The sequence below is a fragment of the Strongylocentrotus purpuratus genome, unplaced genomic scaffold, assembly GCF_000002235.5.
Source record: "Strongylocentrotus purpuratus isolate Spur 01 unplaced genomic scaffold, Spur_5.0 spur5_scaffold_1, whole genome shotgun sequence".
Classification (NCBI taxonomy): Eukaryota; Metazoa; Echinodermata; class Echinoidea; order Camarodonta; family Strongylocentrotidae; genus Strongylocentrotus; species Strongylocentrotus purpuratus.
This window is the reverse complement of record NW_022145594.1, coordinates 22150015-22172461: the sequence shown is the minus strand read 5'-3', so window position 1 is coordinate 22172461 and position 22447 is coordinate 22150015. Positions and strand designations below refer to the sequence as shown.

The following is a 22447-nucleotide window of genomic DNA, read 5'->3' as shown; positions in this document are numbered from 1 at the left end:
TAAAATGACAAGCATACAAAGCCATACATCTATATAAGAATATAAAGCTGAAAAGTATTTATAAGCAGCAAAATGTATGAATGAACAAGTGTATGCACATTCCGTAAATGAAGCTTAACCCTGTGACTCTCAAATTTAACATGAAATAGTAACATAGCAGTATCAAATAGGTGCAAAAGGCAGCATACATACAACTGTAAGTAGCACATAAATACTTAAAGCCATCTTCGATGAAGCCTCGTCATTAGTTGCGAGTTGCTTTAAGTGTTACAGAATATAAAAGACATGTACTGTATTTAATCAGTATAAAATATTAGATGCATTTAGTGGAAATACAAAATTACAAAGAAAATCAAGTACAATGTTAAGAAATTCCTCGTCAAAAGTTGATGCAAAATGAATGGAACAAAACGAGTCATTATTGCCTCTTGTTACGCCATAGTGAAGGCATAAACCAAGAGGATTGATTAATAGATTAGGATTGAAAAATATATAAAATAATGCTTTTTCCCATCATATTTTGACTTTCAAGCATATGTTTAGAACTTTATGTACATTTATGGGAACTACACCTCGGCCCTTAGCACAAGAGTTCAATGCAATGCAAGCTTGGATCAAGAGCAGAATTATTCTATGTAGTGTCTGTTGCACAGGTTAATGTACTTCATCCCCCCCCCCCCCCCCCAGGAGAAAATGTCATGTCATTGCAGGTGTCAGAATAAAAGTAAGAATAATACTGTTTTAATACAATTTTCATATTTGCAACGCACAATCAAGTACGAAAATACACATACAATGTACATGTACATACATGTACAACATCACCGGTACAATGGACATATAAATGTAACTGGCTGATTTTAGACCCCAACACATGACTATTACAAGTTCATTCAAAACCCAATCTAACTGTTATTGTAATTTGTATAATCGTAATTAGAATGAAAATATTTCTTCCTTCCTTCACAAAAGAAGTGAGATAACTAAATATCATCACCTGCACACTTACTTCAGTTATCTCCACATGACAACGCTTTTGGGACAATAATGTCATGAACAAATTAAAAATAAAAACAGCACTGTGCACACACCTTCTCCAATGTACACGTACTGTACGTGTACTGTATGCACCAATTACAGTAATTTATAAAATTCAGAGACATTTACAAGCACAAGAAGCTCATAAGTCACTGCGGTTCTGCTTTGATCCGAATTGGGGAGCATTTGGAAGTGGGAGAGGGGCTAGCCGACTGCTCTCCACTACTTTGCCTTGATCGCACATTGAGGGGAGAAGCATTTCCGGCTTTCAGATCCAACGAGGGCAAGGGGTTCCCGTTCAGGTGAGCTTTCTCTGCAGCAGACTGGACCTCGCTCTTGGACTCCTGGTCAGCATGCATGGTCATGTGAAGCTTGAGATAGTTCGCATGCGTAAAGGTCAGACAGCACTCCTTACACATGTAGGGTGTGTGCTCTCGCTGATGGATCTTCCCGTGGTCGTCCACCAGGCGCTTGGTGGAAAAGACCCTGCTGCAGACTTTGCAAGGAAATCGCTTCTTGGCATCGACCAGGAGACCCTTCCGCTTAAAAGTGTTGAACTTTGAAGACAGAACCTGCACGTTTCTGGATGTTAATGCCTTCTGAGCTGCATGGATTTTTGTGTGGGATGCCAGGAGCGGAAGAGAAGGGAACTCCTCTTTACAAGTGTTGCATTGAAACTGGTTTCCGTTTGTTTGAGTGCAAGCATGTCCTTTCAGCGTTGGCAAGTCTGTGAAGGTCTTGCCACAGTGCAGGCAGGGGAACACTTTCTCTCCAATGTGGATTCTTTCATGCATCTGTTTATGGCTCAAACGGACGAACGCGCGCTCGCAGAACTGGCAAGGAAAAAGCTGCTGGTCTTCCTTCTGGACGGAGTGCAGGAGTTCATGGGCGCGTAGCCCAGCGGCTCGGTGGAACGACTTCCCGCACATGTTACACTTGAAAGGCTTAATGCTGCTGTGTCTTCGGATGTGAAGCAAGAACTTGGACTCGTGGCTAAACCACTTCAGGCAAACGCTGCACACAAAGTGGCCGCGGCCGTCATGCGCCCTCTGGTGTTCGTGAAAGTTGAAGGCATGGACGAAAGAAAGCCCGCACTTGTTGCAGACGTATGGCTTTTCTCCGGTGTGTTGTCTTTCGTGGCTCTTCAGGTTGAAACTGAAGGCGAATGACTTGTCACAGTGGGAGCACTTGAAGGATTTCTCCTTGATGTGTTTCAGGCGGTGGCGGTTGAGGTCCACCAGGCAATTGAAGGTTTGTTCACAGTCCGGGCAGTGCAGGACATGGGACGACACGGTGAAGAACGGATTGGAGAGGAGAGGTGAGGAAGGGCCGGGAGAATCGAGGTTGCTGTCCTGGCGCTGAAGGGGTGTCTTGTTACCGTTCTCACTGCCTGCAGGAGACTTGAAGACACAAGGACACTGCTTTCCCGGCTTCACACCATCATCTATAGCAAGATTGAAAAGAATACAGCCAATTAAAAATTTAACTCATGAGGATGTAGATAATCTGACATAACTATAATGCAAGTCAATCCTTGAGGCAACTGATCTGAATCTATCAGGTTACATTCTTTCCCAATCATGAAATACACTCTAACCCTATCCTGTTACATTACATATTCCTACTTGTAGATCATCCTTCCCCCTTTACTGGGCCAACCATTCATGTGTACAGGCTATATTACAAGCCGTTTCAAGTCTTCCTAAAAAAACATGCATCAAGTTTGTATCTGTGTTCCAACATTCAAAAGAGTTCAGGGCCCCATCTTACAAAGGGTTGTAATTGATCAAATCAATCGCAAGTCCTCCAATCAGGGCCAATCGTAAATTTGCAGTCTCCTATCTCTTATGTACATAGTTGCGATTGATATCAATCACAAAAAAGTTGCGATTGATATCAAATCTTTGTAAGACGGGGCCCTGGACAATACACCTACTGGATTACTAAACAATCTCTTTATTCTTACCCTCTTCATCGAAGCTCCAGTCTGCTTGGTCCGATTCATCTACGATCTCAACGTCTTCATCGTCTGAGTTGTCAGAGGGTGTATTGTGATTCTCGCAGCTATAATCCCTTTCAAAGGCATTCCCCTATTACAAAACAAAAACAAAGGATATTGTTAATATTCAGTTGTAACAAAGCATTTATTCAGAACAAGAAAAGCATAATCTTTTAATAAATCAGCTGAGAAATGGACTTCCATCCATACCGTGTGTTTCCAGTTTTCCACTACCATTTCATTTCAATATTTTTAAAGAGATTTAATGTTTTCATGATATACATGTAAGAACACTTCTGAGATTTCATTTCTAGGCCATTGTAAAACGATTTTTCTTATATTAAAAATAAATAAAAAATAAGGTAACTTCCAGTGTAAGAAGGACTCCCAGTTCGCTATGGGTATTTTAGTTTGTCATTCTTAGGGTAAGATTCACTTCAGTCTCTAGTTCCACAGCATATGTTGTTGTTGTTGTTGTTGTTTGTTTTTTTTTTTTTTGGGGGGGGGGGGGGGGTCATTTTCCCCACAGCTTTTCTTCAGTACTTCCAAGAACTAGATTGCTTACAGATCAGGGGCCTGTTTTATAAAACTTTTTATCTATAACAAATGCTTGATTTCTATGATAAATTTGCTCTCATCCGATCAGATGCCTTGATTTCAGTAGCTTATAACAGTAGCCTGTAACTTGTTATTGATATCAAGTGTTATGAAACAGGGTGATCCCACACATTTCCAACGGTAATTTCTCTCACCTTCTTGGACAAGACTGGTGAGCCTCCCAGGCTGAAAGTGCCACCAAGGCCGAGAGTCACCTTCATGTTATTCACAGAGGGCATGGCAAAGTACTTTGCCACATCCTCTGATGTAACGGTCCTCCTCCCAAAGTGGGCTGTGGCCTGTCCCTGCACCATTTTCTCACCAGACGGTGAATCCTTCGACTCTCGAGCTTCGGGAACTGGATCTGTGGGTTCCTCCGCAGAGGGAGTTTCTGACTCTGATGGAGCTGGCGCTGGAACTTTCGATGAGTCGTTGGGTGATGACTCGCAAGCTTTAGTTGCGTTACTGCAAGGGGTAGGGGAATTCCCTCTGTCGGGGCTAAGAGAGCTCCCTTTACAGAGGGCTCCTTTGTCTTGGACGGTTTGTGTGCTAGCAACGTCCAAGGATTGAAGCTCTGGAGTCTTGTCTGTTGGGTGGTCTAACTTGGGGAGGTTCTCCACGGGGCAAGGAGAATTAGAGTCGGTGTCACTTGAGCTACTTGAGGATGAAATCTCTGATGACTGCGTGTGATCATTTACTGCAAGAACAAGAGAAAAAGAACAGTAAAAAGTACCGGTAAACATTCAAATCAACAGTAGAACCAGAGGCATAGATTTCTAGAACTCAATATAGGACTACACTATGTTCCATTTGTAAAACTGTTTCCTAGATTCTCAGTATAGACCTATGGATGATTTAGTAGAATCTAGCTTACATTTGTTACAAAAGGACATTATGAAACATCAACCAGCAAAAAGGGCTTCTTTCCCAGTGCCTCTCTGTCTCTGACTCTGCACTGACTGAAAATTCACTATGACCATAACAAGCGCAAGCAAGAACTATGTCGGCAAGGGGTAGGCCAAGAATCGGTGCTTAATAATACAACACAAACTTTGCATGAAATTTCGGAAAGCCATCTAAATTTTTCACAAATTAGCAACGAACACACCAAATATGCAAATTCAGCGCTGCAATGACGCACAAAACAGCGTAAAATTTTACTTTTTACCACCGAATGAATGCTAGTCTACTTGCATTAGGCCTATACAATCTTCAATAAAGTGTAGAGGTTGTACGACTACGAGTCAAGCAAAAAATGCATGATCATGATGAATATGAACTTTGATTATGAATGATCACTGTTGCTGTTGACGTTATCGCAAACAATAAAATAATCACCAAAATATAGAATCTAGCCTAGATCTAGGCCTCGGCTAGACCGAATTTTCCGTCTCTTTCGTTCGTTAGCCTCTTATTGGGGTAGGGTCGGCTCTCTCTTTAGAGACGGAAGCCGTTTATACACATGTCCTTGCTAACGCCACGGCCAGTTCTGGTCGTAGCGTTTTGCCCCCAAAATCCCCCAAAATGTCATTTTACCTCGAGCATGTTATATTGTAAATTAGGCCTAGGCTATAATAAATCAGTTCCACTTACCAACTTGACTGAAATAATCAGTTTAATAGTCCCTTTTTAGGAAATTATGGGTCAAAATCGGAATCCATGTTGAAAAAGATTTTCAAAATGGATTTCGATTTTGACCCATAATTTCCTAAAAAGGGACTATTAAACTGATTATTTCAGTCAAGTTGGTAAGTGGAACTGATTTATTATAGCCTAGGCCTAATTTACAATAGAGTCTATAACATGCTCGAGGTAAAATGACATTTTGGGGGATTTTGGGGGCAAAACGCTACGACCAGAACTGGCCGTGGCGTTAGCAAGGACATGTGTATAAACGGCTTCCGTCTCTAAAGAGAGAGCCGACCCTACCCCAATAAGAGGCTAACGAACGAAAGAGACGGAAAATTCGGTCTAGGCCTCGGCCTGCTCGTGCAGCTATACACAATGTTATGTACCTGTAATTCTGCAATATAACTTATCTAACATACCCTCCCACGATTCAGCTCAAACCAATCTCTAGATTTGTCATAACTATAAAATAAAACACATCTCAGACTCAATCCGGATCCGGGACAAACGCGGCTCGCCCCTCGCCGAACGCCCCTAGGCCTAGCCCGCTCGGCCGGGCAGGGGTCACGCTCACGTCCGCTCAACTCACAATTCTCACCGAACACTTTGATCTCCTTTCCCGCAATTCAGAAACATCACGAATTAAATCCTTTTACTAAAATAATCCCAACAATATCAAGATAGGTGACTCACGATTTTCAACATCCATAACAAAAGAAGATGGCCAAATTCACCGGAATCCATTCTTCATTACCATAAACATGGAAAACAATTCTCTTCACGCAAATGATATCACATTCTCTATGTGAATTTGCACGTAAACAGCTGACTGACGGAAATTTCCCAAACTTTTCAGCTGGCCCCTACGTCATTATTGCTTGTACGCTTGAATGAATATGTTGCTATCGATTACGCCACAAGCGCATTATAATTTTCACCCAAAAAATAACCCAAACTACAAATTGTGTGCAATTAATTATTTGTAAACGCACTTACAGTACTTCTAATATGCTAAAAAGGATTGAAATTACCTATTACAAGAATAAAATACGAGTAGCAGTCCAGATACTATGTGACATTATTAGCGAGAGTTGAGACTATATATCTGTGGAAATTTTTTGGCAGGCGCAGGCTCATAACCGGTTAGTACTGGATCAACGGCGTGAGCCTTACACAACCCAGACGCGACCGGTTCTTGAATTTTGTCATCCAGTTTTAAACATATCTCGCTGTTACAAGGCTTGTATAAAAGTTGAACAAAATGTTTTCTATATATTCATTAGCGGAAAGGGGAACTTTAAAATACGAATAAAGAATGGAGAAATTTTTATTTGTTGTTTATTATAATAATAGTTACTTTTATAGTATTAACATTTTGTCCAAATATACGTAAAATTGATTGATTGATTTTTATTCGACAAGCTTCCAACATACAACAGTATACAATAATAACAGATCAAAAATAAGTCAGCTTGAACAGGATATAACCCACGAAAGCTCGAGAGCTTATTTCCAGTACTATTGTTTGAATTCCCAAGACGAAAATCCAATTGAAACCAATTGAAACCAACTAAAAAACAATATGACCACTAGGCCCAATAGAAACCAACAGAAACCAACAAATCTAGTCATCTCATGAATATTCATTATCACTTTACATGTGTCACAGAAAAATAAATTTATCATGATTTGTTAAGCAAATTATGACTATATATGCACATCAATTTTGTGATTTCTATTTTCCTTCGGCAATTATTAACCGATAGATTATTTTGTCTGATCATGTTACAATTACATTCACGTTTTAGCACTGAACGTTTAAAAAAAGCTCTTATGAGTCATTAATAGAAGCCCCGTATGCCTGGCTTTTCACGCTTATAAACCCTGTTCCCTAGATATTGTTTTAACTGTGTATAATAATTAAAGTATTTCGTTTTATGCTAGGCATAATATTATACGGGCATGACATTTCATCATAATTATCATGAATTCATTTATTTCATTCACATCGGGCTCCTTGTTATACCAAACTTAGTTGAAAGAACACCTTGTGTAAATTATGTTAGATACTTCAGGGAGGTGACAATTATAAGTACATCCCTGGATATATGATCAAATTAGTAAATCTGTCAAGAATGCATGTAATAAGCCCTATGATTCAATATCGTCACCATTTCGACTGAGGATCATGCATAATTATTATCTTAGCCGTCAGCAATGTCCAGGGTTAATGGGTTTATCGCGGGGGGGGGGGGGGGGGGGGGGGGGGGGGGGGGGGTGGGGGGGGGGGGGAGGGGGGGTGCACTTATAGCCACTCACCTATCTTTCGGGGGGGGGGGTCTCTGAAATGTTCTATATCGTGTAGTTGACCTCGATAATCCTGCTATATAGTTTTACTACAGGCCAATCTTCATTTTCATTGGTTCGTCAAATTCTACGTCAGTCTTGTTTATTGAAAGCACATTGGGTATTATTTGCTCTTCAAGACAAAATGCGACGAATAAGCAATTTTACCTTTCAACACAGAGGTACGACTGCGTGTATTGCCACATAAATCCGCTCATATCAGTAATAACTATTGCCTGATACGTAGACTATGGGAACAGTCAATGTTTACTCCACTAATCAGCTCGGAAACCGAACTAGTTATTTCAAAGACGTATACAATTATTGTATTTAACTTATGTACATTTTTTTTAGGTTTTTGAGATGTAACGAGTATCATTTCGTAAAATGTATTTTCTTTTGTAAAAATTGTCTCTCAATGTTATACTACAGGTGATTTTTGAAGCTTTAGCGATCGAATTTTGTATAACAAATGCAAATTATTGTTTACAAAAAGTCTTGATTAACAACTATCAACATGTGCGTGATGGAAAATTACCGCATGTCATGTGCACGTGAACAAAATAGACAACAATCGGCGCTTGACTATCCATAATCGATTATGACCTAAATATTGAGGACAACTGGCATGTAGTCTTTGTTTTCATGCTGTTGTATTGTTTAGACATTCTTGTAGGTAATAATTTTGAGAGATTTCATCATTAAAACACTTATAAATGCAATTTTAAGCTCTTAAAGACAAATTATAAATTAATTATATACCATAAATTATAAAATTAAAAGAATTTGGTGAAATATTCTATGATTCAATGATTTTACATGAAAAGAATAAGCAGTGGCTTCCACAATAGGTATTCGTGTAGTCCGTAATCACAGGCTTAATAATGTTTAAGATTTGTTTAATGCTGTCACTTTAACCCATTGCCTGCTGGACTCTGCTAGTCCCTGTATTAAGCCCATGGGAATAAGATGATCCAGTAGCCAACGGGTTAAATTGCAATTATGCGTCCCAAGCATGCATGTGATGGCCGTGTCATTTCATTTGCTCAGACTAAGCAATTCTTTTTGCCCATTTTGAATCTTTACAGAAAAGAAAGTATAATTTTGTAAAGTTGAGAGAACATTCGTACTAGGCTGCATGATAATTTGTTGCAGAAAATAAAAATATCCATTGATTATCGACTGGCCAATAAAGCCCCCCCCCCCCCCCCCCCCATAATTTGGCCTACCAACTTGTCATTGAATGAACATGCAGTGCGCGAAGAATAGTTTGATATTCCGCAAAATGCGCCCTTAATAAAGAGCCTCTAAATTATGATTCATATTTACACAAATAAACTGGTATAAAAATAAAGAACACACATATATAGTAATATTATCCATGTACTGAGAATCTGCTTCAAACTGCAAAAAAAAAGTACTCGTCGGCATGACCCTGTCTTGTGCCCTTTATATAACCCCTGAAAAAGTTTTTCAAATATGACAAGCTTTTGAAGAGTTCGACCTAATTGATTTGTCATAGTCCATGCATGCTTTTCCCATGCAGACTCATATATCCGTTAGTAAAAAAAACGAGTACATAATGATTATTATAAACTAGGCAGTGGGGTGGTTACAGGATTTTCAAGAGGACGGGGCTGGATGAGGGGAGGGGGGGGGGGGGGGGCTGGGTGGCACAATTCTGAATGAAACAATCCTTTGACAAGAAAGAAATATTAAAAGAATGAAAAGCGCCAAAGCGCATTGTTTAGTCCTAATTTTTTCTAAAAACAAATTTGGAAGAGGTCGGCCCGTTTTGGGGGTTGTGAACTATAAGGATAACATTTGGGTTTCAAGGGGGACAGGAAACTATAGCCCCAAAATCAGCCATTGCAAGCCATTATACCTATATAAAAACTTCTGATTAATTAAAATAATATGTTCAGGAAACCAGACGTAGTACATAGTCACGCGACAAACGCAGTGGCGTATAACGCGTGTCCAGCCCATTGATGGACTGGCATCATTTTGGGGACACTCGGTGGTGTTACATGGTTGATATTAATTTCAAAAGACCAACGATTGGGGGGGGGGGGGGGAGTGAAACGGGGATCTACCATCTTCTTTAGACTTCTCCCCCTTTTTTTCTCTTCATCGTTCAACTGGGAATGGGGGGGGGGGGCACTTTTCTCCCTTGTCGCTCATTTTTATATACACAGTCTGTTCTTACCATCATGGGAAGGATCGTGCCTGGTCGTTGGGGGGGGGGGGGGCGTAACTTTTCCGGGCATTGATTTCTTCTTTCCAGGGAAGTGATATACCCTCACGGTTTCCAGTTTCTTCACCTTCTTCTACTTCTTCTCCTTCTTCTTCTACTTCTTCTTCTTCTTCTTCTTCTTCTTCTTTCTCCTCCTCTTCTTTTCTTCTTTTTCTTCTTCTTTTTCTTCTTTTCTTCTTCTTTTCTTCTTCTTTTTCTTCTTCTTCTTCTTTCTTCTTTCTTCTCTTCTTCTTCTTCTTCTCTTCTTCTTAATTCGTCTTTTCTTCTTCTTCTTCTTCGTCTTGTCTTCTTCTTCTTCTTTCTTTTCTTCTTCTTTTTTTTTTCTTCTTCTTCTTCTTCTTCTTCTTCTTCTTCTTCTTCTTCTTCTTTCTTTTCTTCTTCTCCTTTTCTTTAGGAGGCCGCAGCAGTCGATAAGTGACCCTCTTGTCAGGCTAGTGCCAATGCTCGGACCCCCTCTCTTTAGAAAAGTTGTTATCCTTATAATATAAGCTAGTTCCGGGTCCCCTGTCAAACCATGTAGTATGACCTTTTTCGTTTTCTATTACATGTTCTTTACAACTGCCTTTATTATGAAAGCATTTCCCAACTTGGATTTTGCAGGCTACATAATTATTATGAATCATGCCTATTATGAAGTGGTCTATACTTTCAAACGGCTGTTGTAAAGAGGGCGCTATCACGATAAGTTATCCGGAGCCATCAAGCACAAGGCTGTGCAACGTAACGCGTGGGTCTGACAAGAAAGTGTGTACGACTCCCAGTGATCTGGGGAGTGTTCCCGGCCCCCCCCCCCCCACTCAGAGGTCGGAATGACCGCATGCGTGTTGCCAAAAATTAATGTCCGATAAAGGGGTACTTTTCGTGCTACAAAGTCCGGCCCGAGAATTGTAATAAAAGGGTATATTTGACTTTTAAAGATTCTTTAAAAAGGGGGTGTTTTTTCCTTTTTTCTCTCTCATCTCTTTGGATTCCTGAGAAATTATTCCGAATTTAAGGGGGTACATTGAGCATTTTACCTGATTTAGGGGGTCTCCAAGGCAGGAAAAGCCCGCGAAAAGCCCGCGAAAGGGGGGTTCGGAAATGTTGGCAGTCCTCAGATAGGGGGTGCTTTCAAAAAGAGGGTACGAGCATATGCGTACCCCAAATAACACTGAGTGGGGGGGGGGGGGGGGGCCGGGGGAGTGTTTTACAAAGACTTAAATCTTGACTTTAAGTTGACTTAACTATGCTATGGCCAGGGCCGTAGTCAGAGTTTGATGTTGGGGGGGGGGGGATGGGGGAACATACATGTAATGTAAATTGATCGACGTCCTGAGGAGGGGTCTAAAAAAGTTCAACTGATCTTGGATTTTTTTTTTTTTTTTTTTTGGGTGGGGGGGTGGGGGGGGGGGGGCACGTGCCCCCCCCCCCCCCCCCCCCCCCCCCCCCCCCCCCCCCCCCCCCCCACCCATGGCTACGAGCCTGGCTATGGCAGGCTATTCATGTCACTGTTGGCTCCTCACCATTAACTGGCAATAGTCTGTGAAGGGACATACACAATAATTATGGTCATAAATCTACAGAATTTCTTTTTTTGTAATTCATTTTTGAAGTAAAAAAAAATATTATCTAAAGATCATAATGGTAAGAGCAAACAGTCATGTGACATGCGCGACCTGCCATAGTTAAGTCTAACTTAAAGTCGATCATAGTCTTTGTGAAACACTTCCCTGGCCTGCCCTGCCCTGACCATCGATCTTAGATATCGCTCCCTTTTTTATTCTCCCCCAAAATATTCCAAAAAGTATAAAAGCCCAAAACAACAAAATTGCAAAGAGAATGAACATCAATTTATTGTTTCAAACAACTTATACAAAGTTAAAAGCGTAAATATAATATTTGTGTCTGTTTCTTTTTATTTCCAGAGAGAGAAAAAAAAACGGAACAGTCATTTATTTTAGTTTCATCTCAATTTGCAATGTCAATACATTTGTTTTAAACAGAAAAGGTATTCAAGTTATACAAAATATGATATTCTTAATGAATTACGCCCAAATACTACTAGAAAAAACATCAACAACTCTACAACGTATGGTCAATCTGGTTTCAGAAGATCACACGGTATGCGTTTGCTCTTTTGTGTTGTGCTTGCCCAATGTACATGATTAGGCAATAATTCTCAGAGTGAGATCAACTCAAACCGGGTTTGTCAAATTCTCCTATATAATCAATAGCACTAAAGATATCTTTTGGGTTTTCGTTTTATTGAATGTGCCCATTTTCAGCGATTGATTGGAGGTCTTGCGATTTACTCGAATTAATCGCAACTCTTTAGCGTGTTGGTTATTTTTGGTCTGATGTATTATGTCATGAGTATAATAAGGCCTAATTTATGCCTACATAATTATTATATCACTTTCATACAAGAAAATTAATTTCATTTCATCAAGACAAGTGTTAAATTTATTTTCAATCAAAGAAGGCCCCATCACTCTTTCATAGAAAAAAAAAATCCTCGTCTTCAACCACAACCCCCCCCCCCACACACCTCCTCTCTCTCTCTCTCTCTCTCTCTCTCTCTCCTCTCCTCCTCTCTTCTCTCTCTCTCTCTCCTCCCTCTCCCCCTCTCTCTCTCGCTCTCTCTCTTTCTATTAGCCTGTTTGTCTGAATCTCTCAAAACCCCTTTTTTTTTTATCTCGTTCTCTGTTGTGGTCTAGTGGATGCCTCACCGGACTGATGGTTCGCGGTTCGAATCCCGCCGCGGTATATTATTCTATAGGCAAGACATACATCTACATTCGCCACTCTCCGCTCAGGTGTAGTAAGTGGATGCCTGGTAGGAATTTATTCATCTGATGCTTTTAGCTCCCGAGGGCAACTGGGCTAACGCCACAGTAATGTTATACTTATGGTTTGTAGGCGCGTTTCATGTGTCCAACATAAATGTAGCTGCATGTAGTATTATTGGTATTACTACGCGCCCTCTCTCTCTCTCCCCCCCCCTCCTCTCTCTCTCTCTCTCTATCTCTCTCTCCACCACCTGCCTCTCTCTTTCTCTCTCCCTCTCTCTTTTTCTCTCTTTCTCTATCTCTCTCATCCATTTTTAGTGGTACACTTTCTTTCTGTTTCCTGCATAATATTAAAGCGATTGACAGGTTCCATTTTTCACAGCTCCTCTTCAAACTTTATTGAGAAACAAACACTTAGATCATGATTACTCAAATGATACAGATTATCAAAGACATTGTTAAACCTCCATGCCTTAATATGATTATCATATAGTACAAATTATAAAGTAAAGCTGAAAAAATGTAACAGATGTTATTGTTTTTTTAATTCCTGGGGACCTAGTGACGAGTTATTCCATTATCCTGTTTTCAATGAATAAACCATATACAATACTTTGAATCCAGTCTACAAACATTACTTGAATGATATGACGGGCAAGCCTCGAGAAAGCTTACGGGGTGTCATGAACAACCTTCCTTCAAACAGTATGTATACATAAATTGAATATGTTAGTAAAACCGGTCTATTGGACACAAAGTCTGTTATAAACATTTGTTTTCATTCCAACCAAAACAAAAGCCACATTATCATCAATATAGTACATGCCATTACAGAGTATCCTTCCGAATTTCCTACATGCACCCCTCTCTCTTTCTCTCCCCGACCCGGACCAATAACATATTTGTTTAATACATTATTTGAGGTATTCTGCTTTCAGTTGTACTTTCACCCCCCCCCCCCTCCCCACCCCTTTCAAATAGACCAAAGTAGGATCTTTTCACTGTGTGCCAGCTGAAAAAAAAAATCATGAATAGCCCGTGATGTCAAAACTTTAAAAATATATGTTCTTTGGTTGCCAATTTTTGTTGTTCCTATCATCATAATAAAAAAACTTGTTGCCAATCATGCTAGACACCCTTCTCTTACTCAAACTGTGCTTGCGACGCCCCACTTACAACGTACAATCCCAACACATCCAGTACTCTTAAAGCTCTCCGTACTAATGTGTAGCTTCATCAGTGACAGTGGCTCCATGTGTTTGGGGGGGGGGGGGGGGGGGGGGGAGTAACGGCGGGGACTTGTGCCCACATCAAACTGACCGAAAGAGGAGAAAGGAGAAGGGAGAGGGAATTAAGGGGTATGAACAATTACGATAGGTGCACCCCTCCCACACTCATACCCATTAAACCTGGTGCCCTGTTAATTTGCGCTTCAAGAACGCTTTTACACGGTTCTAGGACAATTACCCCCTGGGCAATCACCCCCGGAAAGTTACCCCCCGGAAAACTACCCCCCAAGGACAATTACCCCCCGGAGAATTACCCCCCGAGGACAATAACCCCTAAGGACAATTACCCCCCGGAAAATTACCCCCCGGAGAATTACCCCCGAGGACAATTACCCCCAAGGACAATTACCCCCCCGGAAAATTACCCCGGAAAATTACCCCCCGAGGACAACTACCCCCGAGGGACAATTACCCCCCGAGGACAACTACCCCGAGGACAATTACCCCCCGAGGGACAACTACCCCGAGGACAATTACCCCCCAAGGACGATTACCCCCGGAAAACTACCCCTTGAGGAATTACCCCACGAGGACAATTACCCGCCCCGAGGACAATTCCCCCCCCCCCCCCGGGGACAATCAGGATTCAATAGCAAAAGACGATCTGACACGTTGAGAGATGTTGTGAAGGCTACGAGCCATAAAACGGTGCATGAACCCACATTCGTTCAAATACTTGCGCGTGATCTTCCTCATTACTTCACATTTTTCTTTAACTATAATGTATGCAACAACACTGTGGTTGCTGTTTTCTACGAAGGATTTCTCTTGTGCCGTTATTTCAACTTTTTGTTCGACACGATGCCCTCTTAAGAAATGAAAGTTTCGCCCAATCTTAAATTCTTCACAAAACTATTTATTTTGCATCACTTGGCACTCGTCAAGTGCTATGTACACACGTATGGGCACATTTGTTTCTTGATTTAGTGAACGAGCAAGAAAAAAACAAGGACAAGACATTTTCAAAATGGTAAAACATAATGTTGTAATCAACACACTAGCACAGATTTAAGGTATGCGGGCGCCTCATCGCCGAATGTACACGAATATAAAGTGAAATATTCGGTCATGACCTTGATACACTAATATGAGGATATTCGGGCCTCTCGTTGCCTTGATTCATCATGTTTTATAATTGTGATGAGTGTGGTAAACAATGTAATGTCGAAATAAAAGATATATATTCGCAAAATATTGTCAGCGAGCGAGGAAGAAAGACATTTTATTATTTGTTTACATTTTATTATCTCATGAAAATAAATACTCTACCCGTTTCTGATATTTGTTTTTCACAAAATCAACGTTTGCCAAAAAAAATTGTCATGTAACTAACATTCTCTTGCGGCACCCCAGTTGAAAAAAACGCTGCTCTGGAATTACAAAATCATGAGATGAATGTACCCAAGTGCGGATACTTATTTTCTTTTAATATGGCACCGTACACCATATATTTAACTTGAAGGCAATTTTTATTTCAAAATAAATTACAGTACAAGAAAACATATTTTAGTTCACCATGACAACAGAAAGATATATATATATATATATATATATATTACATTACATTTATAAACATGAAGAGAACCTTAATTTTGGAATAGATCATTGATGAGGGCCCATTATACATACAAAGACAAATATACGATCAGCTGATTAGAAAAGTTACAGAGGATGCATAAATAATGATATCTTACATCCTAATTTCTTTGTCGGGCCATTTTGGGGGAGATAGCTGTATTAACGCGTACTCATCTGCGCGCAATGTATTGTTCAATTTCTAAGAAATGTAAATCCCATACTTTGATTTGATACATGCGTCTTATGGCAATTGAATTCGATTTGATACATGCGTCTTCTGGCAATTGAATTTGATTCAATACACGTGGCATATTAAGTCATACTTCACAAAGGTGGAATGGATACAGAGTGAGGGGTGGGTGAAATCTCCTCCTAGGAGGATACATGTACGTCAAGCAAAAGATTTGGCAGATGGTTACGAGGGCTTTGAATGTGAGCTACGAATATAAATATAATTTATACACAACCCCTGTACGAAACAAATCTATTCCGTCATAAATAACTAAGAAAATGAAAGTTCATGACATTTTCTCTAAATAGCAATTTGAAGAGGAGCTCGCATTATACGTCACAGTGTTACAAATTCCCTGGGTGTGATTGTCCTCGGGCCGCGGTAATGGTGTTTCGAGGGGGGGGGGGGGGGGGGTAATTGTCCTCGGGTGGTAATTGTCCTCTGGGGTAGTTGTCCTCGGGGGGTAATTGTCTGGGGGTAGTTGTCCTCGGGGGTAAATGTCCTCGGGGGGTAATTGTCCTCGGGGGTAGTGTCCTCGGGGGTAATTCTCCGGGGGGGTAATTTTCGGGGGGTAATTGTCCTTGGGGGGTAATTGTCCTCGGGGGGTAATTCTCCGGGGGGTAATTTTCCGGGGGGTAATTGTCCTTGGGGGGTAATTGTCCTCGGGGGGTAATTCTCCGGGGGGTAAATTTCCAGGGGGTAATTGTCCTTCGGGGGTAGTTTCAGGGGGGTAATTTTCCGGGGGGTGATTGCCCAGGGGGTAATTGTCCTGATACGCTTTTACACCAGTGCCGCTATTATGATCCATTAATCTCAGGGCCCACACTAAGCCTCTGGCTCTGATCTGACGAAAAGCCATCAAATAGAATTTAACAGTTCTTCAAATCTCGTCAAATTCTGTAAGTTTCTCGATTGTCTGAACTGGCTGTCTTTTGTTCTCGATGCATTCGATTTGAAACCCTTGGCTACATGATCTGGTACGCTAAACTTTCCTTTGGAGTGGTATAGATCTGTCGATCCGCTAGAATCTGGGATGAGTGAGTTGGCTAGACGTGTAAAACGAGGATCCTCCATCAACTCTGTCCTATCCGATAGCTGCAAGGCGCGAGCATTATTATTTGCAATCTTCTTGGCTCGCCGTTTCTTATTTCGCGAGGTCGTGCGTGATCTCAGAAGCGCGATCTGAGCTACGACCGTCAACGAAATTGTCAGATTGCTTCTTCGACTTCTTACTGCCGTCATCGGAAGAGTCTGCACCGTCCTCTTTTCCAGCGTTGAGTCTCTTGGCAATAGAGGCAAAGTTGATCTTTTTGGTGCCACCGGGAGTTGCACTTCCATCGCCTTCTGTTCTAAAGCGCTCGACCAATATTGCGGGGCTTTCAGGATTTGCGAAAAGACTCAGATCTGATGAGCTCCACTAAAAACTTTCCACGGCTGGCAGGCTTTTGCTCGGCATCTCCATGATTGGTTCCGTTCATTGCATCTGCATGATCTGGCGAATTAAGTCTAGATGGTGGTTTGCTCTCAGATGTTTGCCTAATTTCATTTAGCTGTTTGGTCAGTAAATTTTTACTGATAGACATATTTTGACTGGTTGGTCGTCTACTCTCACCAGGGGTATTAGGGTTATCCATAGGCACCTGACCCGACCCCTTCTGACCTTTTCCTTCATCCTTGCCGAAGCTACTCGCGATGCTACCTCATTTGCTTCTGGATCCTTCCAGGATACGATTCGTTTCTTCCTCTCGTTGATATTGCTGATACACGCTCTCATGTAAGGACTGTTCAAGAATCGTTCAGTCTCACCAACTGCGGAATCATGCGACTTGTCTCTGGTACAGCTCAAAGGACGCATATACCCCGGGGACTTCCCTCTGGACTCTGCCCTTGCGTCATCTCTCGAGAAGGAATCCCTTGTCTGTTGATGCAGAGCCCCTACTGGATAGATGTTGGAAGATGTGAACGGTCAGTATCGCTTGTTGGAATCATGGGTGATCTACTGCCATCGCGTCTAGTCAGGTTCTTTGCCTGATCGACCTTCTGCTTGTGATGGACGAACTCTCGCTTCTTCTGCTTCATCTGTCGCTTCGTCTGATCCTCATCTTCCAGGAGCTTCTCAAACTCGCGATTGAATCGTCTCACCTCGTAATCATTCGTCTCCATGATGCACTTCCCAACACGACTCTCTACGATGTTCCTAGCCATCTCCAAGCCTTCCTGCGATCTATGATTGACTTCTGAGACACTTCCTTGGTTTGTCCTTGATTGTTGTACGTGGACATCATCCCAGAATCGCTGTTAGTCGAGTTGGTGATCCTCAGCCCAACCTTCCCGATAGTCGTCAGCTTGAGCTTGCGTGCGATGTCGATAGCGCCCTGCTGTTGATGTATCGAGGCCCTGGTTTATCACGGGGGTTCTTCAGCGAAGAAGGCTTGTTGGTGTTCTGTGGAATCCCCATGATCCTCTCCATGCGAGACATGACTGCTTAGTTGTATCAATCAATTTGTTCTCGAATAACAAAAATTAGGCCAGTGGAGCTCTAGCTGCATCAGGTGGTACTCATATGCGACGACCAAAGATTCACTTGATTATACAGGCATGTTCATCACCCTCACGATCTGAAGTATAAACAAAACAGAAGAAAAAGAAACATATTTAATTAAAACATTTTCATAACGACCGGGCATAAGAAGGAATAATAATTGACTGTTAAATCTTCCACAAACCCCATGAACAATGACGTTGTAACAAAGTAATTCATTACAAATTACAGAGGCGTCAGCCCCAGATTCACCAAATATTTTATGGCAAAATTTCACTTAATAATCATAATGACCAGACGTGAAAAAGTTTGTCATTTAAGACTAAACTCTGCAAAGATTTCCCCCAATTGTGTCTGAAGGCAAATACTGATCAACGAATACATTATTTGGGTTTTCTGTTGTATGCAGAAACATAAATAATGTATCCTTTCATCATTATTCGACTTAAAACACATTTGTTTTAAAATCCATATGAGTCTTGAATAACATCCTTTTACACCATTATTATACAATTAAAGTATAATTTTGCCATCAAACTTTTGGGCTCCTAACATTCTAGAAGAGCACCCCTCCCCCCCCCCCCTCCGTTGATGTGAATGTTTATTTTATTTGTTTAAACAAAATACATTCATGTTTGCTGCTAGTAGTTGGACAATCCAATGCTATAGCTATAACCACAGGAAAATGACGGAGGGAGCTGCATTTCCCACCACCCCTCTCCCTCCCCCACAATAAAAAATAAATCCCACTTCATTTGTGGGAAGTGAGATTGTCTATTCACAAGTTCTTTTTGTCTGGTATATTTTGATGACGAAACGAGCATTCCGATTTTTTTTTTTTTTTTTTTTTTTTTTTTTTTGAGTTGTGACATTTTTATTTTTCGGGGATGGGGGGGGGGGTGGGGGTGGGGGGGGGGGGGGGGTGCGGGAGAGGAGGATACTTTTTTTTGGGGGGGAGGGGGCCAAAATTCAAATATAGGCCTATATATATATATATATATATTAGAGAACTTTTTTCATTTTTTCCCTTCTTTTTGGGGGCCCGCTTTTGTTTTTTGTTTGTTAAAAAACAGGTAACATTTTCGTTACTATCCTGTTTTACAGTTTAGGGGGGATGGGAGGGGGGGGGGGGGTGCGGGACGGTGGAATCGGCCCTTGGATCCGCGCCTGATGGAAGCCACGTCGTCTTTTCCATAGAAAGGGATGAATTTATTGTGGTCCCCACCTCTTCCCCCATTAGACTTGGCAGCTTATTGTCTGATCATAACTGCAGTGAATGACAATCAGTAGCACAAACGAGTCTTAACGATGATAAAGGCTACGGCAGGTTACTAACAAATATTTATTCTCTTGTATGCAAACACACAAATTTTGCAGTGAATCAATATCATCATAATCTGTCATTGACAAATGAATCTTACATCTTCTCGCCTTTATATTTGCAGAATGCACAGCCTATAGGCTGTACATTTTGGACAATTTAAACGGAGAGTACTATAGAATTACATTAAACTAAGGCAACACGGCTTTTGTTTCGTGCCTTTTGTTACGTCATGATTGATCAAAACAAATACTTTTGATACCACGTTTATACAGGCTAATTTCAGAAAATATGGAGGGAGTGTGGAGAAAAACTTTAATTCGAAATAGTTCAGGGATACAATCATATTTTCTATTAAGAACAACGTTGCTTTCCTTTCAGTTTCTTTACCGCTACCTCTAGCAATGTTTATATTTTATTATTTGCAACTGTTATTAATAGAACTTGTTAAAAGACAATTTGCTTAAAACACACAAGTATTGGCAGGAGAATGAAATTTGATTGTTCACTGAGCATGATATCTAATTTTATTTAAATCATTCGGGAAATAAAAATAAAAATTCAGGAAAATGTAAAAATGTATTAAAATAAGATTTAACTTGTCTTACACAGAATGAGATTTCGCTTATCAATTTAAATTAAATTCGCAACGTGATCATTCAACAGAGGAATGGTTGAGTTTCACCTGCTTTTGCAAGGTGAGATTACCTGAAGTGTTGCGAAAGAATTGATTGCTGTTAGAATGATATAAATTCTGTATCATATACCCCAATTCAATACTCCTGTATTTGAGAATATTAGCGCCGTATCATCATCATATCCTTACAAGACATCAATAAACAGTATCCGGTTTCGGTTAGAATACGATACTACATTCATCACTCAATGAAGGTGATGACCTGTGGGCAACTTTGAGCCTGTGCTTATTTTTAGGAGATCAGAAATTAAACCTTTCACCTGAATCTCGAATTCCACATACTAATCACTCCTCATCTCAGGTAGCTATCCCCAATACTTGATACAGGAATCCAATGCCTTTACCTCCCTTCATTTATATAATGTATTTGTTCGATGTAATACACTTTCAATCTTGAAGCTGGAATATAGCTTTCTTACCTAATTTTGTGAAATGATATTATCAGTACTTATGATTTATTTCGATGCATACATTCAATAAAGCTTTTTGTTGTCTGCATTCTTATTTTCGTTTTCGAGAGGGCGTCAATTCAAGCTCATGCTTCATCTTCTGTATACATTGTCATTCCATACATCAAAAGTTGTACGATTGTATTTTGATGTAAATTATGTTGACGTATATGGAACAAATAGATATCAAATCGAATCATCTTAGAACTCTATTGATCCATTTAAAGAGTCATAGGGATTGATTTATAAGGTTATGAAAAGAAACTTTACCCGTCAAGAATAAATCAAATTGTCACAACCATTTCATGGTCAACAGTGAATGTACTTAATATAGCTGAATGTACATGAAAGTGCTGGATATTTAAAAGTCTCACATACTAGTTACATATTCATGATACTACTCAGACTTCTCTATCCTTCTTATACCTTTTATAATATATTCATTTGATGGTTTTAGCTTTCTATAATTCATGCAACTTTACAAGAATAAAGTGTTACCAGGGACATGTCACTAATGCTACTGCAAAACTTTAGCACCAATGCAATTATCTATCATCTTTTTACGACTCTACAAAACACTGAATTGTTAGTCTTACATTGTAATAGATGCTTTTACTGATGTTATTATTATGTAATCATTTTTGTCATTATTTTTTTAATCGCATGTAGCATTCAAATCATGAATCATACTATACCTGTCATACACATTATTATTATATGCTACGTTGTAATCATAGACCAATATACTACTTACCGTCGATAAATTCAAGGTGAGAATAAGCCATGCAGGTCCTTTCGTAACAAAACTTTTGCAGTCGAATATTTGTTTAGTTTTTTTTTTTTGCTATGGTCCGTCCGATGAGTCAAACATAACTGAGGATGAATGTGCTCAGCTCCATGTTCCTATCTTTTCCCCTCCAAATCATGTATCATGACTCGATAATATTCTCCGTGAGCCAGTCCTGTATTACTCCGTTTGTATCAGTGCTCGCGTATTAAATACAACAGTTATTATTCTCTATAATCCAAGTCATCACACTGTACAGCCCCTTGCACTGTCCCATAGGCGTCGGTAGTACTATTGTCAGACATCGGAGCGATTGAGAAGGGGTACGAGTCCTATTCAATGTAGCGTGTGTCGTCAGGGTAAGCTAAATCCCTAGCAACGCGATCTATAGCCTGAACTATGCCCCAGCGATCAATGACTCGAAGGCTATACTTTTATCACAACGCTCAAACTGAGGTTTGGGGTTACCTATTATGTTCAAGTCCTCCTCTCCCCCCCCCCCCCCCCCCCCCCTCTCTCTCTCTCTCTCTCTCTCCCTCTCTCGCTGTTTCCCTTCTCCCATTGTGTTTTTCTGTACGTGTCTCTTCTCTCTCTCTCTCTCTCTCTCCCTATCTCTCTTCTCTCCCCTCACGCTCTCTCTCTGTCTGTCTCTATAGGTATAAATCCCTTTCACCAGTTGCACCCTCACTCCTCGCCCCCTTCTCTTTATTCCTCATTCTCTCTCTCTCTCTCTCTCTCTCCTTCTCTCTCATTCTCACCTCTCTCTTTCTCTATCTCCCTCTCTTTTTTCTTCTTCTTCTCTCTCTCGGTGCCATATAAATCGACAATACAGACAATCCAACCAGTCATCATAATTATTAAACGTCATCCTCTACTCATCTTGCGATTTATTTTCACGTGAATGCCACCTTCTCCTAA

At 40.6% G+C, this 22447-nt stretch overlaps 2 protein-coding genes across 3 annotated transcripts; both read right to left on the bottom strand.

Moving 5' to 3' along the window:
- Positions 1–228: 228 nt before the first annotated feature.
- Positions 229–6115, bottom strand: LOC100892146 (zinc finger protein 629). 2 transcript variants are annotated; one of them, XM_003725844.3, is made up of 4 exons: positions 5957–6115; positions 3790–4331; positions 3005–3128; positions 229–2482 (listed from the first exon to the last, which is right to left on the bottom strand). In XM_003725844.3, exons 1-4 carry the CDS (start codon positions 5970–5972, stop codon positions 1188–1190), a joined length of 1977 nt encoding a protein of 658 aa, XP_003725892.2. In that variant the 5' UTR covers positions 5973–6115; the 3' UTR covers positions 229–1187. The 2 variants fall into 2 exon arrangements, with proteins under 2 accessions (XP_003725892.2, XP_030833675.1); XM_030977815.1 differs by lacking the exon at positions 5957–6115 and adding an exon at positions 5650–5833.
- An 11363-nt stretch (positions 6116–17478) lies between these two features.
- LOC575705 lies at positions 17479–21915 on the bottom strand. Its single transcript, XM_003725843.3, has 2 exons — positions 21497–21915; positions 17479–18351 (listed from the first exon to the last, which is right to left on the bottom strand). The coding sequence occupies exon 2, from the start codon at positions 17936–17938 to the stop codon at positions 17669–17671; it is 270 nt and encodes an 89-aa protein (XP_003725891.2). The 5' UTR covers positions 17939–18351; positions 21497–21915; the 3' UTR covers positions 17479–17668.
- Positions 21916–22447: the final 532 nt, after the last annotated feature.

Coding starts and splice junctions, on each gene's coding strand:
- LOC100892146 (XM_030977815.1), bottom strand. CDS start 5,680: ATGTTAGATAAGTTATATTGCAGAATTACAG. Junction 4,332..5,649: donor GTTATATTGCAGAATTACAG/GTACATAACATT, acceptor TTGTTCTTGCAG/TAAATGATCACACGCAGTCA. Junction 2,483..3,004: donor CTGGAGCTTCGATGAAGAGG/GTAAGAATAAAG, acceptor ATCTTGCTATAG/ATGATGGTGTGAAGCCGGGA.
- LOC575705 (XM_003725843.3), bottom strand. CDS start 17,938: ATGGCTAGGAACATCGTAGAGAGTCGTGTTGGGAAGTGCATCATGGAG.